Here is a 21,321-nt window from a genome sequence, read left to right on the forward strand (position 1 = left end):
AACACAGATACAGTTGCCTTGGGGCTGAACGATATACCAGCTGTGTATATCTTAGTTTTTCTCTTGTATTTACTCATACAGTATCATATATTTTATATCCTATATCATTGTCCTTTCATTTTCAATAAATAAATTGTCTGAATCTTATATAATAAAATAGAAAATTGCTAAATCAGCTAGTTACTTCTAAGCAGACATTTAACCAACCTGTGAGTCAACAGTTGAGCTCAGATGTCTGAAACCTCTAACCAGCCATACTCTCATTAATAAGGACAAACATCGAAGAGAGTCAACATGGGAAAATGAATCTCATGTGCCGATGTATTAATCATTAAATCAATGTCAAAACCAACGTGACAATTTGCTGAGATATAGAGTTGAGGTGGTATCAAGCACCCTGCCTTGTCAACAAAACATCTTTGTGTTTTGAACAAACATTATGGCATTATCTTATAGAAAGAAATTAAAATATCATGCAGACCATTAGCAGACATGACGACACAAATCTCAGTTGGTTTGCTATGTATTCAGCTTTTCTGAAAAACCCTTTCAGAAGTGACAGATTTGTCCCTGACATTTATGCCAAGTGGGTTTTATCGACTCATTTTCCATACTAACTTGACTAATGACTGATTTATACATTGTTGGTTGATTCTGCAGAGAAAGCAGCTATTTCACGCTCCATGAATTCCTCTCGGGAGCTCCTGTTTGCAGGGTTATGGCGATACAGTTGATCCAACATCTCCTTTGTTTTTATATCTAAGTAGCTGGCTGGTAGTTGTGTTCCTCCCTCTCCTCAGTGTCCACTTTCGTCCGGTGATAAGTCAGCTCTGTCTGACCTCAGCTGTGAGGAAGTCAAGTCCTCTGAACCTTGGGTCGAAGAATGATGTCGTAAGCAGTAGTAGCGGAGTGTTAAGCTAATAGATTGAAATGACGGATGAGCCTGTCAGGAAGGGCGTGTTGCGTGTTCAGGGTCACCTTCATTGCCTGTATTTTACAGATACTCTGGAATACAGTAGGCAACACAGCTAAATCTGACACCAGCTCAGTCGTTTCACTGTGCAGAAGACGCTGTTCCGTTCACTGGCTGCGTCCTGTTCATCATTTCCCATTGAACGGTGGTTGCCTGTACTTTTTGTAAATGTCTCTCAGAAAAGTCTTGTTGCAGACTTTTGGAGGCCACTCCAAACTGTGCTCAGTGTGTTTGTCCCTCAGCTCAATGAAAACACACTCCCTGACTTGCAGCTCTTTTTGGCCAACACATTTTGGCTGCATTATTCTTAACATACTGTATGTTACTGGCTTAAAGAGGACCTATTATGCTTATTTTCAGGTTCAAACTTGTATTTGGGGTTTCTACTAGAACATGTTTACATGCTTTAATGTTCAAAAAACACTTTACTTTTCTCATAATGACTGTGCTGCAGCACCTCTTTTCACCCTCTGTCTGAAACGCTCTGTTTGAGCTCCTGCCTGAGTCTGCTCTGATTGGTCAGCTGTTCCTCTGTTGTGACTGGTCAACCGAACCAAACTCTTCAGATTCCACTCCAGCTCCGCTCGAACTAGCCGCTAGAGGAAATATGTGTTGCTTGGTGACATCATCACGTTTCGGAAAAAAAGGCGGGACTTCAAGCGAGGCGTTTCAGGCAGTTCGGGAGCACTGTTTCTGTGGGGGAGAGTAAATTCCTTTGGTGTGGACTTTGGGCTTTGTACCTTTGCAGACCTTTAACATGCACAAAAAACTCTATAACAAACTAAATGAAAGGGGAAATAGGTCCTCTTTAAAACTTAAAATATCTTCAGCAAATTTGGTATTTATTTTGTCATGATGTACTATTTCTATTTTCTAAATTCATTATTTTCAACACTTTCTCTCTACAGAGCAGCTGGTAGTCGAGGGCAATCTTTGGGATCAGTTTATTGAATAATGACTCTCCCTTGACACTATTAATTTGTAAACCATTCACATACTTTAGCAAACACAATTTTGTCTGTGATGTATTATGATGTGAGTTTGTGTGCCCGACAAGGGAGTTGGCTTCTGAGTGATCCAATAACACTGTAATACTAAAAAAAAAAGTTCAGGTTAGAGCAGTGGCTGTTCTCCTTTATATGAAAAAAATGGCATATTCATTTGCATGATCCTGTTTAAATCGATCTAAAATAAAATCACAATAGCTAGAGCATTCATTATTTTTGCAGTGGAAAGCTAAGGCTTCTGTCTTTTGCTTCAACATGTTGTACGCTCATGATTTTCATTATGATGGGCTGATCGTCATTATGTTACGTTGTGTGTGGAACGTAACCAAAACGTCCAAGTGTCATGAGCTGGACGCATCGCGCTGGATGGGCTCATTTGCATAAATGACTTTTCCCGCCTTTTCCTTTAGAAAGAGCAACGACCAACGAGGAAACGCCAACACTTGGCCGACCAAATGTGTAACTTCATCACTGAGTCACTCACTCAGTGACAGACTTTGTGTTTGTAGGGCTGGCCCTTCGCAGTTATATATAAATATTCAATATTCAGCTGACAGACAATATGAATCTATACATTTACTGGCTGTAAGACACTTCACAGTACAGTGTGACTGCAATGGTGCTTTCAAAATGTCAAGGATAACTATAAAGAAGTGAAAACTTGCTTTCACCCCTAATCTGGAATCATTCGCTCCTAAGTAGCTTGCCGGATGACTCTCTTCAGTGCATACAATGAACAAGTCATTATATTTCCCATCCGCGCTGCGGTGCTCTCCGTGTGATAACTACTGTGTGCAGCAAGCAGTGAAATAGCTGCAGGATGTGTTTTTCTGAAGTGCAGTCTGGTTGTTAGAGACTGTGGCTGTGCTGTGATTCAGCAAAGGTTGATTAGAAATGTCCCGGCAAGATGAAATGTCTGTGTTTCACTTTTATCTCATCATTGCTATTGATTGTATCTAATCGTTCACGCAGACCTCCTATCGCCCACGTCTTATTATTCACACAAATAGACTTTCACATACACTGCACCTGCTTGCTCTGAATTAAATGTCTATATTCAGTTTTTCTTCTGAATGATAAGCAATAATCTCTACAATCACTTAATGCATCACTGGTAATTTGATTATTACACCATGTCAGTCGGACAATTGTCGAAAAAAGCTAACTGTTGCACACGCTACACTATGCAGCTGGATTTTTCAGTCTTTCAGTGAAAAGCAATTATGGCAAACCCCCCAAAAAATGTATCATTCAGCCGTAAGCCGTCTCATTTTAACCAAAAATGTGTCGATTTAGCCCACGACAATAAAACTCCACTTCTCCCAGACTGTTTAATAAAGCCTTGTGGTGGTGAATGGATATATGGATCATATTGCCTGTCAGCCTACAGGGGCCCCTCATGACTCTGAGTTGAACTCATCACAAGTGCTATGGCTTCTCTGAGGAATTATTGCCCGCTCCAAAATCACCGTCTCATTTTAGTTTCATGTATTATCTTTCAGTGCCTTCCTGATCGGCAGGTTGCAGAACCTTGCATCATCACGAGGCAGAATCAGCAAATAAAAAGAAATGCAAAAAATAGATGTAGTCATCTCTACTGAGGAAAGTGATAGTTATCATTTCAACACAGCAACTCTCCCGCTTCTAAGAAGAACTGGAATCGGAAGGTTTAAAGTTGGGGTAGGCAGGTTGGAGCAAATATGATTTTTAAAAAAAGTGATTTTTATAAAACGGTCACTGTATCCTGACAGTAGTACATGAGACAGGTAATCTGGAAAAAAAAAAATCATGTTCCTCTGTGTCCTCCGGTGCTCCTAATGGTATCTTCAAGATTTAACAGACCGGAGGAAAACAACCAATCAGAGCCGAGGTGGAGCCTTGCCGTCTCTGAGCAGATGCCAATCACTCGCAAACTCCGATCAAACGGTCAAACTAGGCAGTGCTGATCAAATATGAATCAATATTCTGTTACTGTAATGCCAATTTCTTTTTATCTTGTAGTGTACTGTTTAGCTGTAAAATGAGAAAGTTTGTGACCTGGCCGCCATGTTGAGATCAGTTGAGGAAATCCCAAGCACCGCCCACGAGCCAAAGGAAACTTCCTCACTTTACAGCTAAACAGTACACTACAAGATGTTTCTGAAAACATTTGAGGAGAGAAATAGACATTACAGTAACAGAATATTGATTCATATTTGATCAGCGCTGCCTAGTTTGACCGTTTGATCGGAGTTTGTGAGTGATTGACAGCTGCCTCTGTTGAATGAACAGCCAATAGGAACGCTCTCTCTATGAAATGACCTTTGATTGTTCAAAGTCTCCCATCACGGGCTAAATTCTTCCTCTGGACATCCAAGGAGGTATCCCTCCTGCTGAAGTGTCCTTGAAAAAGACACTGAATCTGTATTAGTAGTCACCTACAGACTTGAATTTGTGATCAAAGTCAAGACTGGTGATATGCAGCCTCATACTGTAGAGTAAATGCTCAATTACAATTTGAATGGGGGGTGGAGCATTTTTAATGAAACACACTGCCTTGAAGCAAGCAAATACTAATGATATAAATCTACCCTGTAGTAATAATAATCATAATGTGTTCTGGGTAAGATAAGTGTCTAATAATTCTTGACCAGCTCTCTCTTACTCAATGTGTGTCTCTCTCACTAAGTATTTATTTGAGCTTCCAGAATAATGTATTAGTTTTAAATGGCAGCGCTGATTCCCTGGAGAGTCTGTACCAAGGTGACTTTCATGAGGAAAGTTAAAACAAATATTGAAGCTAATTTGCTGAATCACAGACATATACAGTGAGAGGGAAGACAGGTTCTCTGTGGGGACCATGAAGCCATTATCATTATTAGTCATGATTTCTGTTTTGTCTTTATTTAGGCGGAGGCAGTTCTCTGACAAGCTGAGATCTAACTGTATTAAATCCGATGCAGCTTGAGGTCATAGTTTGTATCTTCAGGCAGCCTGGTTGCATGAAAAGGCATATGAATGGTATGATAAGAACACCCTTCTTGCTTTAGGCATGTCATTTTCACGCCATGAAGTCTGTAGTGCCTGCAATGTAAATGCATCTGTGTGAATATGCTACGCTCGGAGCTAGTGACTACAATGAAAAGTGAGAAAGACTGCTTAAAGCAGACGGGAGGTGACGTGGATGGGTCCAACAAACACAGTGACGTAGTGATGACGTTGAATGCCCCAAAACGACATAAGTGACATAACCCTCTAGTGACCACAGTAATTGTGATGGGGGCAAAGGAGGATGTCTGGTGACTTAGTGTGACAAAGTCTGTGTAGGGAGGAAGTCGGGATGGATGGGTCAACAAGACATTGGACTTTAACACAGAAGACTACTGTCCGTTTCCAACGAGAGTCAATGACACATGTTTATCATTGTCCACATAAGGATGAAGATCCCCTAAACATGAAAGATAGGTTCACAAAGTCTGTCTTTAAAATATAGTCTGATGCCTGTATGAACATTGAAACAGGTTTTGCTATAATAATTCCTTGTTGTCATACCGGCTACAAAAAGATCTCTTCATAATGCCCTTTCAATACAAAATCCACAATCTTTGTTCTCTGCAAAAATGCATTTATCTGAAGTTTATATGAGCCTTCAGCAGTCTGAGTCAGTCACATCAAATGGATATCTGTTTGTGTTTCTACTGACTTTGTTTCTGTGCTGAGCTGCAGTGCGGGGATACAAACAAAAAGAAGGAATTGTGTACTAAAAAGTCTCTCAGTTGTCAGACGGAGATTGTTGCCAAGTGGGATCATGTACGATGAAAAAAGCAGTGGTCCACTCCTAAGACAGATCCTTTCGGGTACCCCACAGGAAAGGATATGACAGTCAGAGAAAGAGGTGCATCATAAATAACATTGTGCATCATACCAAGTATGAATGAAACCATGTGAGCGTTTGTTTTAGTGCTCAATAGCAAGCTGCCACAAATAATCTCAAAGCTCACTTGCATACTGATGCTCTGGGGGATGTGCTATATAGACCATGTGTGTTCGCATATACTGCTATAATTTATCTCGTTGCATGTAATTGCCTATAGAAAAGTATTCCAGAAACAATTCAGGGGCCCAGTCTCCAAGGACATATTGAATTTAAATTTAATCTAATCCTGCATTTCTCCTCCCCTTGTCTTTGGTGTGACCTTGTGTCGCCCATCATCCATCATTCAAAAGCACAGACATCCTGAACAGGCTTTGGTTCCGGTCTGAAAGGTGGGATAAAGAGAGGGGGGTTTTGTCCCTGACTTGAATACTAGAAGAAATAGACCTAGACCTCTTCCTCTCTCCAGCAGGTGTGCGTTCATGGGCTGCTACCATCAGAGCTGCAGAGTTTGAATGCTATATCTGAACAGAAACTGATAAAGCAGCACTGAGGGTAGAATTGGGTTTGAGTGTTGCTAAGGGCTGACAAATTGTATATTTCTTTATCATACAGGGTCCAGATGGACATGTGTGTCTCTGAGTTGTTTTCTGTACCAGCTGGCCATAGGCTGGCTGTTGTTAGAAACGAACTGAAGCACTGAAACACTTTGTGAGTGTTGAAATTGGATAAGGATGATTTTTATCCTCTTATTTATTAGGTAAAATCACATTTCTTTGTGTAATAAAATCAATTTTATGTGTAAAATGTATAATAGGGCTGTCAAAGTTAACGTAATAAAAACGCGTTAATGCAAATTTGTTTAACGCCACCAATTTCTTTCATGCAACGAGGTTTGCGGGCTCAGTTTTAAAGCTACAAAGAACTGGCATCATATGAAACTAGAGAACTTGACCTCTGACCTCCAGATATGTGAATGAAAATGGGTTCTATGGGTACCCACGAGTCTCCCCTTCACAGACATGCCCAAAAGTCATAGTCAAGTCAGAACACTGACACACTGACAGCTGTTTTTGCTTGTTAGGCTGCAGTTTGCCATGTTATGATTTGAGCATTTTTTTTTATGTTAAATGCAGTACCTGTGAGGGTTTACGGATTATATTTGTCATTGTTTTGTGTTGTTAATTGATTTCCAATAATAAATATATACATAAATCTGCACAAAGCAGCATATTTGCCCACTCCCACATTGATAAGAGTATTAAATACTTCACAAATCTCCCTTTAAAGCACATTTTGAAGAGTTAAAAAATGATTAATTTACAATTAATCACGATTAAATATTTTAAGCCATTGACAGCCCTAAGTTTTACACAGTTTTACAATAGAGTTACATCATGCTCAGTTGTTTTCCCTATAGTCAATTCGAAACTGACATTTGAAGCTTTTTATTCCATTTCTAAACCTGATTGATTTATAATATTTCCATTATAGGTGCCATTTTTTCTAATACTCCAATGTTCTGTAGAAATAAATTCAGTGACGTCATGATCCTGTCAGAGCTGCAACTCCCGCGAGTTCGATTTACAAATCTCTAGTTGATAAACGTCGTCATAGAGAGCGTGTCACAGCAAGTCGCCTCCTCGTAGGAACAAGCTTAGCAATTCCCTGCTGGAGTCCGGGTGCCCTCAAAGGGTCAGGGCCACAGCGGGGATTGGACACTGCCGGTGTAGTCGGATTTGGTGAAATGCCACAGTGGGAACAAAGGCAAATGAAAGAGCTGTTTTGCCCTTTGATGCCGCAACTGAAGTCGAGGGTTACTGCCAAGAAGCGTAAAGCGCGGTCTGAACACAGAGATCACACTGCACACTGGGACTCTGTGTCACGAAGCACATTCCCTCACCTAGAGCAGCTGCTTCACTCGCGCGAATCTCAGGGTTGTAATTTGTGCAAATACTGTGGTTATGTGGAAAAAGCGTGCACATGTTCATGAGCACATTTGTTAAGAGCATGGGTGTGTGCATGTTTGTGAGTGATCCATTTATAGTGTCCCAGTTTAAACTAATTCAAATGCATGCACCAAATGGCAAACAGACACAGTTAGCACTTAGCTGGCAAACATAGTGGAGCATTTAGCAGCTAAAGAGCCCGATATTTCACTCAGGGGTTAGTGGAGCCCGATTTAAAAGGAGAGGGAATATTGAATTTACATCCGTCAAGTGGACACAAACACGTCTTCCAGTGGACGCTAATGTTGCTCCTTATCTGCAGGATGTTTACAAATTGGCTTTCGGGAAGGTTAAAGTTGCTATATATCCAGATGAACGTATGACAAGAATTGCATCTGATTGGCCCCAGGACGCATGATTTGAACCAACCCGTGCCTCAAGTTTATCTAATATGAATTAAATGAGCTGATATTGCCATGCCTGTGAGGACGCAGCTCTCAAACTCATTCAATAAACTCCCTTCTAATTAAATTGCCATCATTTGCAAAACAAAATGGAGCAATTATCTTTTCTGGATTTGTCGTATATTGGAAAACTCAATTGAGAAAGCATAATAATCTGGGATTATTCTCAGATAAAATTGCTATCATTTATTAGATAACATGAAATTAAACAAAATGATGTTTTGTGCATGATTTCATAGATATATATTCCTGAAATGTATCACATAACATAGGAAATTATGGATCTTGACTGGATTTTAAAATAAAATCCAGTGGGTTTTGCTGCATGCTGCACCATGCAATTTAAATGTGCAGTTATAGTGAACAGTGAATCCTTTATTAGATGTCTCTACTGCTGCTGTCCATGGTACTGAAAGCAGTTCAGTGTGCTGTGCTGCTGTGTGCGTGCGGGAGGAGCAAGAGGAAGCACGAGGTGTTCCGAGGCCGCGAAATTTAAAGACAAAGCACAATGGAGAACGTGGTCCTCACGTTGTCAGTAAAATGTGTGTGTGTGTGTGTGTGTGTGTGTGTGTATGTATGTGTGGGTTAGTAGAAGAGAGAAAAGAAAGGTGCGCTCAGAGCGCAGCAAAAAGAATCCTAACTGCCGCGGGAAAGACGTAGCAGCTGTCTTATTACCACTCAGAAGCCCGGCAGGCGAACTCAGGTTCGTCGGCCGTGCACTGGTCTGTTAACTGATAAAATACAGCTACTGATCTTACCCGTGGTGGCAGAAACTAACACAAAGGAAAACCCACAGCGTGGGGCACACAATCAACAACAGTAAGCAAAGCAAACAGCAAGCAAGCAAGCGGACTCAGTGGTCCGTAAATTCGACACAATAGCAGCACATAAACTTATTGTAACACACGATTGAACTAATTTCTGCCCAGACACAAGCCTCTTACCTGGGAACGCTCCTCGAAGTGATTACGGTGTGTTACGTCCGTTGATTGGTCCGGCGGTGTTCCGCGAGCTCGGGCAATAACGGGCCGTTATCACGCTCGTCAGCGGGTGAACGGCAGGGCCGATTCTCCGTGTGGCAGCGGAGGAAAACAGCCAGAGTCAACTCAGTTGAAGGAAAAGACGGTCGTCTTTCCTTCGTGAAGAACGGGGTCCGTTTCTTCCTTCTGCAGGTAGATGAGATCACTGATTGTGCAGAGATCTTGGATCCGAAATGTTGGGTGAACACAAAACGGTAACTTGTCCAGCACAAAAGAGAGAAAAATGCTTGTGCGGCCATCGCATTCTCACTCCCAACTTGCCAAATGCCGCCGCTTGGTCAGTGCCCCTCGGCATCGGAGACCAATGCACGGGGTACCCCTCATGCGTTACTTTTGGACGGACCAGGGACGGCTTTTCAATATGTTCGTTACATGCATAGTGTCCTTTCAAAATAAACTTCTGTTTTCACAGGAAGTTAGGTTTAGGAAACACAACCAATTAGTCAGGGTTAGGAAACGGTTCTGGTTGACGTCAACTTCACTGACTAATGCCTCACGTGACTCACAGGACTGACGAGACCGAGGAATCTAAAGACTGATGTGACAAAATAAGTCAACTTTTAGTTCCACATGGGACATCAAAACCTGCATCCTGGTTGAAAGTCTTGTGTTTGCTTGACCCATCCACCAGCCCTCCCACCAAACGGCGGTATTTGACGAGTTGGGAGTGAGAGCGGGTTGGCGCGGCCGCCCACACGACATAAACAAAGCACAGAGAAGCTCTGATTACATCACACACAGAGGGAGAGTGACTTCATGCTCTGCTCAGGTAGACATTACTCCTCTATATCTTTCAATAGACAATAGTTGTTTGCTGCTATATTAATGCTCTGGATATTGAATTTAGCACCTTTAACTTGTATAAGGAAACTATACTAACTAAAATCTAGCCCCACAACTCTTTTGATATACAGTTTTTCAAAAGTACAAAGTAACTAAAGGCTCAGTCTCTCAAGTCTGTTATAAAATCACATGACAATTTGTTGAGAGGGTGATTGGTTGCGTTCCTGTCCTCCATACTGGCCCCCAAAGTGATCCCTTTCAAAGTGACTCAAATAGAAGAGCTGAGGGACGCCTGCAGTCCACATTCATCCAATCTAAAGTTCACCTGAAGCTAATATCAGTCTTCCACAGTCTGAGGTTAGCAAATTCCCTCATCTCTTACGTTTTAGTCACAGTAGGAAAGGATCACTTTGGTGCCAGTATGGAGAGGAGGGATGATTAACTCCAATAACTCTTTCAAAGTACAGACTCTTAATTAATCGCTTAATCATCTGGCCTAAAATATCTCACATAGGGAAAATCTGAAAATCCTCATATTGGAGAATTGTTGGCATTTTTACTGGGAAAATGATTTAATTTATTCTGATCATTTTCTGGCAAAATTTAAGGCGATTATCACTCCATGACGCAAATTTGTTTTAATGCCACTAATTTATTTAAAGCATTAACTCAATTGATCTTCCTGAAGTTGTAGCGGGCTCAGTTTCAAAGCTGGTCATACTAGCTTGTCACAAAGGAGGCTAAATAATGCTCCAAACTTATGCTAAATTGTGGCGAGGAAAAACTGGCATGGCCATTTTCAAAGGGGGTCCCTTGACCTCTGACCTCAAGATATGTGAATGAAAATAGGTTCCCACGAGTCTCCCCTTTACAGACATGCCCGCTTTATGATAATCACATGCAGTTTGGGGGTTTCTGGACAATATTTGTCATTGTTTTGTGTTGTTAATTGATTTCCAATAATAAATATATACATACATTTGCATGTAGCAGCATATTTGCCCACTCATGCTGATAAGAGTATTAAATACTTGATAAATCTCCCTTTTAAGGTACATTTTGAACAGATTAAAAATGTGCGAATAATTTGGGATTAATCTTGATTTACTGTGGAAAATCATGCATTAATCATGATTAAATATTATTATTATTATTATTATCATTATTAATAAAAATCTCCATCATTGAAAGAATGACCATACAGTATTTACATACTGGTTCCTAAAGGCATAAAATGCTTTTCATATACTCTATTTACATTATTTTAAGAGCTCCGTATTTTGGAAACCTGAAGATGATATGATTGCATGATCTCTCTCTTCCTCTCTCTGATACTTAAATGTCATTATATTGTAAAGTGACAGGTCATTTGCATAGTACCAGTCCCCAATTAAGTGTTACATCCACAGATGCCAAGAAGAGAGGAAATAAAACAAAAACCTCTTGTCTGACGGACATCTTTGCATTAAAAAACTCCTTTTTATCTTCACAGTCGCATCACAGCGTACGTCTCTGTCTCATCTTCCTTGAAGTGCAAGAACTTCTAATCAGATGGCTCCACGGAGCCAGAGCAGGTCAGGTTGAGGTTGTTGACAGTGGACACAGGCCCTGAGGTCTGAATGAAAGATTATTTTGATGAGGCTGCATGATTAGAAATCTCTCCCTGCCTCCTCTCGGTCCCCGTCTCGCTTTTCTCATGTGGATAAATCAAAGTCAGCCCCTAACCGAGTCTCTGTTGCTCCTCTGTCTGCAAAGTCATTAATCCAAGGAGGAGGCCCACGGGGGCTCTCTCCTCCTTGCTTGACTCAATAGTTACATGAAAAATAAGCTTGGTTTCTCTCTCCCTCTTCTCTCCTCTACTCGCGGCATCTTCTTCTTTTATTTGTTCTAATGGGCTCCTGCTCTTAGTTTTCGCCCCGGAGGATGAGTTCCGTGTCCTGCTGGGGTCTTTCACTGGGATTATGTGAGCATAGCGGCGCCGTAAAATTGCTATGCCATGCTCTCTCTCTACATCGCTCTAGGGAAACATTCACAGCATCTCCCACTCTGTTGGTGTGATTTGTGTCTTCATATTCCTTCTTTTGTCTCCTCTCCAGCGCGCTCGTAAACAGGGCGTACATACACAGATAAAGTAGACATAAAGGCAACTGGATCCGGTCATGCCTAATCACGCTATATATATCCACACCCCTGTCGCCAGCCTCAGACACACACCCTCTTTCTTTTCTCTCTCTATCTCCCTAATTTTTTTTTTTTCTGTGACGCCCCCACCTCCCTCCTCTGTTATCATGGCCTAGAGAGGAGTTGTGAAATTCATGACATTCAGATCTAGAGGGGCTCGGCGATGGAGGACAAGAATAGTCTCCAGAGTTCCTGCTGGAATCTGTCTGTCTTTGATGAGCGAGTTATACAATGTCAGCACCCCCCGATAATCTAGCTCTCGCATTTGTGGCAGCGAGAGAGAATCTCATTTGTTGCATTTGGTTACGGAACAGTGGCCGCATCTTCCGAGCCCGTTTCTGCTCCGCAACCTACTGACCAGTAACGTGTGCACATCCTGAAATGGAATAATGGACAGTGTCATGAAGATAAAAGGAAGATAAAATCTTAATGCTTTGTTCCTGAGCGAGCGTGTCTCTCTGCCTCTCCCGCTTTCTTCTCTCTGCTGTGAAACGCATCATAGGCGGTAGACTCTGTTGCTTGAAAGGCAGCGGAGTCTATCTGCTTAAAATTCTAAGTTGTCTGTGTCAAGCAGAGCTCTCAAACAGCCCCTGAGACACTCAGCTGCAGCTTGAGAGGATGAAAAGTAGTTCCCCTGGCTGACAGCGAGGGGTAGTGTTGCTCCGAGACAACTTCATTAGTCGTTTGGCTTCCTCTTTCCTGTTTGCCATTCTTACATAAAACCCTGAGTGATTATTCAGCTTCATAGGGAGTGGTGAATACTTGTGCTTTAGAAATTTGGATGTTGCTCTGTAACAGCCTTCAAAATGCAACTGATGAAAGTCATTGCTTCAAAATGAAACTGCTGATTTTGTAATGCTTGCCTTTGACTTCTTTAAGGGTTGTAAAAAAATATCAGCAAAATATTAGTGGTGCTGTTTGGATCAAAGCAAAAAAGCCCACAGAAAAGTTGGACAGAACCGAAATGAAAACACGATTGCGGGCTTTTCAGGCCACTGTTGTCCCTGCGATCTTGTCAGAGGTGTAGTTGTGCGTACAGCTGGTAAATATTTAATGTGTCCATGTCCTGCTTTGCTGTTCCCACAGGGGAGAGACTGTACTGTAACTATGTAACTGCTCCTCAGTCCTGAAGATGAGCTGTTACTACAAGTGAAGGTTTACAGGCTATTCTCACCTGAGGAGAGTGTTGATGTTTGGACGGCTATATTCTGTGGAAGAATGGGTTTTTGCACAACATGCAGTCTATCAGCTACTGTATATTCAGGTAGTGGATCAAGGCAGCAATCTGATGCAAATGCAGAGATGTCAACTGCAATGTGAACCACATGACTTATTTTATGCCCTCTGTGTTTTTTGTCTGTATTGTCCTGCCTTTGTCAAATACAAACTGTTACAAGAAACTTCAACGCCAATTTTCTATACACTCATAATAGGGTTGGGCGATATGACAGCACCGTGCGACGGTATAACTGTGTCCACCGGTAGAGTTTTGGCATTACCGTTTCCACTGCGGTAGCTCGCGCGGGATGTTATGATTCTAGCGTGATCTAACAAATCCAGCTGCCTCACAAGGTCGTGTCTAGAAGGTAACCCCCAAGTTGCAAAACTTTCGCCAGATGGTTAAGGTCAGGCATTGACCTTGAATGGTTAAGGTTCGGATATGTTGTCGGTTAGCGATTCTCGCGAGAGTTTTCCCAACTTGGGGGTTACCTTCTGGACACGCACGCCTTGCAAGGTAACGTGATTTGGGCAGACATGGAAGAGGAGAGTGAAGTTGCAAATACAGAGCAGATGTGGAAGAACACTGGTTACATGATAACCAGACATTTGCACACTGTAGTTTGTTTTGACAGTGCTTTGTCAGCTTTTTGAAATGAAATATGAGCAAATCCTGCAGAAGAAGTCTTTTTTTTTCTTTTGGTATACTCTTAAATACCAATTTGTGTGATTTTTATGTTGCACTTTTAACTCAAATGTTGTCTCATGTGAGGCAGTTGTTTTTGTAGTTTGTATGAAAGTACCAAATAAAAGAAGAAAATAAGCAAATATGATGAAGTACAGTATGGTTATTTAAAAAAAAATCTTAATTGAATTTACAGAACACTTACTGTATTGATTTGTGATATAAAATGACATGTACCGTGATCGCCCACCCCTAACTCATGATGCTATTTATCAAGCCCCGTCCTATAGTTTGTTTTTCTGTCCATATATTATTATTTAATTCTCCATAATCGTCCTTTCTCCTCACAGCACATTTATCATTTTCTGCTCGATGAAGTGTCTCGGTAGCAAACTTCTTCACTCTGTGTTGTCACTCTGTCTCTTCCTCTGGAGGTGATCTGTTAGTAAAGTGTTTATCTACCGCTGCGACAGCAATGTTTCAGGGCGGACTGAACCCCATCTCACAGAGGGCAGCGTCTCATTACTGTCCCCGTCCTCCCTTTGCCAGTCAAGTCCTCAAAGTGAAGGCTGACCTGCTTTAGAGGAGCACTCTAGCCAGCCTGCTGCCACGTCTGCCGAATGAAACCGGCGGACATAGACTAATTACACCAAACTGCCCTTTCCCTTTCACCTGCCTCGCACAAATCACTCTGGGTAAATAGCTTCTTTTTTTTTTCTCTTCCCACATCCTCGCGAAGGACATCTTTTGAGGGACACACAAGGGAAAAGCAATAGTGAAAAGAGCTCTTCAAACTACATTACTATAGCGACAATAACAAGTTTGTCAGCAGAAGTATGGCTCCGGAGAATCATTCTGTTGGAGACGTTTCGGTGTCATTATCAGCCGAGGGAAGCGGGGCAGGCTGACTGGAAAGGAGGAGCAGCCATTTGTGCCCACTTTGCTCTGAATAAGAAAAGGATCTGACTGGAGGAGGATGCTAATTTTTGCCTGTGGACTATATCACCCAATTACATTTGAATACTTGTCCAGCACAATAAATCAGCATGAAAAGCTGGCATATAAAATGACCATCAAATGTATATAAAAGACACACACAAAGACTTGAGAGGGAATCATCTATTTGGCAAAACCTCAGCTGCTGCATTCAAATATAAATATATTTGACGTTAGCCCTGAGGTCATAACCCAAATCTATCACATAATGCACTATTACCCTATTGTAAGTTGCTCTTTTCTGCAACGTTGTCACTTCATCTTAAATTTTCGATCCCAAACCAACTATTTTGGTCCATTTTCACAAAAAACTGATTGTTTTTATGTGAGATACAGAATACTGAGCGTCAATGCAGGTCAGTCAATATCAATATCAATCAATAAAGGAGCTGAATGACCTTGGTGGGGACACTGTGGATATGCATGTTACATTCCCGTGTCCTCTACTCTAAGCTTCTGATTTGATTTATAGCCCACTTCTGGCCAGAGTCTAGTCAAACCTAATAGAATCACAAAAGGTCGACCGGGGAGTCATCAGGGCACCCTGCTGGTGCTTCAGGGGACAGTAGGACAATCAATGCTCTTGAACCGGACAGCAGGGAACAATATACTGTCTCATCATGGCAGAGAACTTAATAATTTACTCAGATAAATAGTATATAAGAGAGGCAGCGGAGAAAGCAGCCAGAGGCAGAGGGAGGACATGAAAGGAGAGAGGAGCAGAGGGGAGGATGGAGAGAGAGGTGAATTGGAGACGAAAGAAAATGAGAGACAACAAGGAGGAGATATCAGAGCTGACGTAAGATTGCACTCTGTTGTTTGACCATAAGCAGACGTGCTCTGCCAGCAGATTGACAAAGATATCACTTTCCACACACCCTGATGTAGGTGTCACGTTGACAAGTGTCTCCATTTGATTTGCTTAGGAAGCTCAAGAGAAATTATGCTGATTTTCAGTGTCGTTCTTTGGGGAGAAGTGTGATCACAGCAAAATCTTTGAATGTGGGTTAGCTGGAAATACCCAAGTGAAACAGGTCAGGTAACATGAGAGACTTGTGAAAATCAGATAATTTGGCTCGCCCTCTTTTCAGTCCAATTCCATACCAGTGGAGTTCAGTTGTTATATAAGATGTGAACCGTATTTTGATAGCAAACTTTTATAGCAATACTTTTCTATTTAGAGAATACTTCAGATTTATTTGGCTCACTCAGATGGTGACACTCAAATACGTTTTAAAGGGGACATATCATGCTCATTTTCAGGTTCATACTTGTATTTTAGGTTTCTACTAGAACATGTTTACATTCTTTAATGTTCAAAAAACACATTATTTTTCTCACACTGTCGGTCTGAATATACCTGTATTCACCCTCTGTCTGAAACGCTCTGTTACCGTCTGTCTCTTTAAGACCTCCTCCTGAAAAAGCCCAGTCTGCTCTGATTGGCTTGCGAGAAAAATATGGCGCACCTTTGCAAAGGTATCTGATATTCTGATCTAGGCAGCCAACAAAAAACTGACTGGGTTGTCTTATTTCACAGTTTGTGGGTTGGTAGGCACTCCACGTACCAAAATGTAAGTGCACAAGCACTGCAAAAGTGAGTTTTTCATGATATGTCCCCATCAAATCATCAGGTTCTAACAGAGACTCCAACGACAGTCGCATTAAAATGAAAAGCAGGTATTGCCAAAGGACCGTCTTGTCGTAAACTGGCATGGCACCTTGGCATTGCAATCCCAGCGCACTGAACCCTCCCAAAGGGTAGAGGAAGAAATCTATCAGTCCTGAACATGGGCAGCTTAAATGATTAAGCTGTCACAGAATAACTTAAGTTTAGTGCCTCTGTCATGGCAGATGTTTGACTTTAATGTTGATTCCTTAGTCATTTTCAAAATCCATCTACTGTAATCAATAAGAAAGTAATCTGCAACTATTTTGATTATGATTCATTCTTTTAGTCAAGTAAAAATGTCAGCTTCTCAAATGTGGGTCTTTGATATTATTCTTTCTCATTTATAATGAACTAAATATATTAGATTTTTAGATTGTCGGTCAAATAAAAGAAGCTATTTGAGTACATCCCCTTTGTCTATGGGAAATTATAATAGGCATTTTTCACTATTTTCTGACATTTAAAGGACCAGTGTGTAAGATTTGGGGGGATCTATTGGCAGAAAAGGAATATAACATAAATAAGTATGTTTTCTTTAGTGTATAATCACCTGAAAATAAGAATTGTTGTGTTTTCGTTACATTAGAATGAGCCGTTTATATCTACATAGGGAGTGGTCCACAATGTTGCACCGCCATGTTTCTACAGTAGCCCAGAACAGACAAACCAAACTCAACTTTTCCTGCTTGGGCCGGAGTCGATAACGTTACTCGCTCCCATCGCCGCCGCTCTCTCTCTCTCTTGCTTCACCACTCACTTCCCACAAACACACACACTCTAAGCACTCTACTCTCACAATAACTGTCTCTAGACCGGGCCATTCTTGTTTTTGGCCACCGTATAAATCCTGTCTGTCCTGAATATTCAAACCGTGTTGTTTCATCCACATGCCTATTTTCCACAAGAACCGTTCTTGAGCAAAGAGCTCATGTGATTCACATCATGAGAATCACTTGTCAGAGTCGATCAATAGGGGGAAGTTGCCTTCATTGGACATTGTACCTGGAAATTGAAGTATTTTTGTGTCCTCCTCCTGCTGGAAATGAGAACGAATTAGCCAGATATAGAGCCTGAGAAATAGTCCTGTTTGTTTCCAGGACGACAGGACAGCCGGACGCACCTTTCTCTTGATCTGGCAGAGATGGGAGCTACTTAGCCAGAGAGCACAGAGGAGACACAAGGAGGGAGGGCCAGGGTGTGTACACACATAAAATACAAAAACACACACACACACACACACTCGATGAGGGCTGAGACAAGGAGGGAGGAGAGAGGAGAAAGAGTTAGAGGAGAGGTTCATAGAGAAAGGAACAAGGTGGAGGTATGATTGTTCTGTAAACTGCTGTGATATCCTGCGCTCACCTGTGACGCCTCATCAGCCGTTCACCAGCAGGATGCCTCAGAGGAAAAGGAGTAACACATTTGGAGCTTATGGAGGGTAAGATAATAGAGCATTCATCTCTCTGAGTGCGATTTTTGGAGTTTGTGTATCTGCAGTGTTAGTGTACCTGTTGAATGTTGTTGATCAGGGAGTTGCACTGCACCTGCTCAACAACTGCAGAGACGACTCGGACAAGGTCACTGACTGTCAGCACATTAAGCTCTCCTGGTTTACAGCTTTAACCATTTGTAGTGAATTGCGGGCGAGATGCAAAAACAATGAGCCACAAAGGGAGAGATTCAATGCATGTGATTGGCTGATCAGGATGATAATTGATTGTCTCGGTCATGGTGACCTTTTCCTGCATGTTTTGTAAGGCTGTGTATTGGCAAGAATCTGGCGATACGATACGTATCATGATACTGGGGTAACGATTCAATATATCGATATATATTGGGAAACTGTAAGCAAGGCGAGATATTGCGATTTAAAAAAAAAAAAAAATTTAATTTTAGGAAAACTGTCATAGTATAAAGAACACACCCGAAATGCATAATTTTAGAATAGGCAAAAATAATACATTTATACTGCATGTATAAAAACTGCATGATTTTCTCCCTAAACGGCATGGGATTAGCATAAACTGGGCACATCTTTAAAGAGGAGACTCGTGGGTACCCATAGAACCCATTTTCATCCACATATGTTGAGGTAAGAGGTCAAGGTACCCCTGTGAAAATCACCATGCCAGTTTTTCCTCACCAAAATGTAGTGTAAGTCTGGAGCGTTATTTAGCCTCCTTCGTGACAATCTAGTATGACATGATTGGTACCAATGGATTCTTTAGGTTTTCTAGTTTCATTTGATGCTAGTAACTTCAATAGTTTTATCTAAACTGAGCCCGCTACAAGATCGAATATATCGGGCCTGAAGGCGAGCCGTTGATTTTTTTAAGAGGTTAATTAAAAATCGATATTGTTTTTGAGAGTCAATACAGAATCGCACAACTTAATATTGCGATACTCGTGTATCGATATTTTCTTACACCCCTAATGTTTTTTTCTTTTCAGAAATTGCTGATCAGACAGTGCAGACTGAGCAAAATAACCTAAATATATCATAGTGAGTACTGTAAAGCTATCGGTAGTTTAAGGGATTCAGTCAGTCCATTAGTGGTAAATAAAGTTATCCAAAAATGATCAAGACATGAGGAGACTTTTTCATTACCTCTGGAGCGCTGCCTTTTTCTCCCCCTAATAACAAACACATTAAGAAATGAAACACTAGCCGTTCATCATGAACAAAAGTGGTGTGTCATTTGCAGAAAGAAAGAAATTAAATGTTGGTAATATAGAGTTATTTTGGTAGTGTATTTCACTGAGAGGAAAGTCAGAGTGAGCGATTAGCTGCACCACTTTGGTGGCAGTGAATAAGTAAAATATCTCATCAGCATGATTAAAAGGAGGGTGAGAATGAGGAAGGATGTGACTTTGTATAGTCCCAGTCTTTTCATGTGTGTGAGTGATGGTTTTGTAGCCGTCAGAGTGTGAATCTTTGAGATATGAAAAGTGTTTGGTTTATGAGCAGTGAGCCGCACAGCCACTCAGCCACGCAGCGCATTAGAATTCATGAGGCAGTGAAATTACTTTTTACTATTGTGCTTTGCTGCTCGTTGGCTCTGCCAAGTCTCAACACTCGTGAGGCTCAATTTGACATTTTCTGTGGTAGGAGTCAGGTTGAAAGCTATAGCCTGAGTGCACGGGCACATATACTGCAAACCAGTATTAGACAAGGAGGTGCTATGCAGGGCACGGAGAACAATATTTATGGAACGGCAACAGCCACTTTGTTATTAAAATGTGCATTGAGATTCTAGTAATAGTTATCAAAAGAGTAGTGTTATTATGAAAGAATGTACAACCCCACTGTGATCTCAACTGCACTGGAAAGGTACATTTTATTCTGAGAGGTTTTTGTGTAAACCTGCTACAAAGTTGTATTTCATTAACCTTAGAGAATTGAATAGATCGGCCCCATTGTCACAATAAATGCAAATTTGTTTGAACGCCACTAATTTCTAACGCATTAAGGCAACTTGCAATTATTAGGTTGTAGCGAGCTCAGTTTTAAAGCTAGAGTGAAGAAACTCCTATCATATGAAAACATAAGGAATCCATTGGTACCAACCATGTCATACTACGTAAGTAACGCTCCAAACTTACGCTAAATTTTGGCGAGGAAAAACTGTCAAGGCTATTTTCAAAGGGGTCCGTTGACCTCTGACCTCAAGATATGTGAATCAAAATGGGTTCTATGGATTCCCACGAGTCTCCCCTTTACAGACATGTCCACTTTACGATAATCACACACAGTTTGGGGCAAGTCATTGGGGTGGCTGTGGCTCAGAGGTTAGAGCAGGTCGTCCACCAATTGGAAAGTCAGTGGTGAATGAGTATTTAGATTAGATCCTGATGGGCAAACATGCAAGTGCAGCCACTGCCATCAGTGTATGAATGCGTGTGTGAATGGCTGAATGTTGACATGTAGTGTAAAGCGCTTTGAGTGGTCGGAAGACTAGAAAAGTGCTCTATAAATGCAAGTCCATTTACCATTTATCATAGTCAAGTCAACACACTGACACACTGAAAACTGGGTTTGAGTTTGCCATGTTATGATTTGAGCATGTTTTTTATGCTAAATGCAGTACCTGTGAGGGTTTCTGGACAATATTTGTCATTGTTTTGTGTTGGTAATTGATTTCCAATTATAATTATATACATATATTTGCATAAAGCAGCATATTTGCCCACTCCCAATGTTATAAGGGTATTAAATACTTGACAAATCTCCTTTTTGAAGTACATTTTGAGCGGATAAAAAATGTGCGATTAATGTGCGATTAATTTGCGATTAATCATGATTAAATAGTTTAATCAATTGACAGCCATAGTTTATAAATGTAAAAAATAAATGATTGACTGGTTTGGCCAATTTAAGCTATTCAGTTGTATCACAAATCTCCACCCGACACAGAAAGACCTAAGAGATGTCAATCTCCACGATGCCTGACAGACAGTTTATCCTCAGTCTTAACAGGCTACTGGACAGCGATGAGCTGG

The 21,321-nt window shown here is 41.2% G+C and overlaps 1 protein-coding gene across 10 annotated transcripts in view; it reads left to right on the plus strand.

Moving 5' to 3' along the window:
- si:dkey-166d12.2 (rap1 GTPase-activating protein 1) overlaps positions 1-21,321 on the plus strand; it is a 133,848-nt gene that overhangs the window by 32,023 nt on the left and 80,504 nt on the right. For 3 of the 10 annotated variants that reach the window (XM_037766782.1, XM_037766809.1, XM_037766824.1), the window contains exon 1: positions 18,098-18,259. The exons of 1 other annotated variant lie outside the window; for it this stretch is intronic. In XM_037766782.1, coding sequence (XP_037622710.1) covers positions 18,216-18,259 — 44 coding nt within the window. In that variant the 5' untranslated portion in view covers positions 18,098-18,215. Of the gene's footprint in view, positions 1-18,094; positions 18,260-21,321 lie in introns of those variants that run through there. 6 more of the 10 variants (XM_037766756.1, XM_037766791.1, XM_037766738.1 and 3 more) reach the window with 3 other exon arrangements.

This window comes from Sebastes umbrosus, chromosome 1 (assembly GCF_015220745.1).
Source record: "Sebastes umbrosus isolate fSebUmb1 chromosome 1, fSebUmb1.pri, whole genome shotgun sequence".
In the NCBI taxonomy this organism is placed as follows: domain Eukaryota; kingdom Metazoa; phylum Chordata; class Actinopteri; order Perciformes; family Sebastidae; genus Sebastes; species Sebastes umbrosus.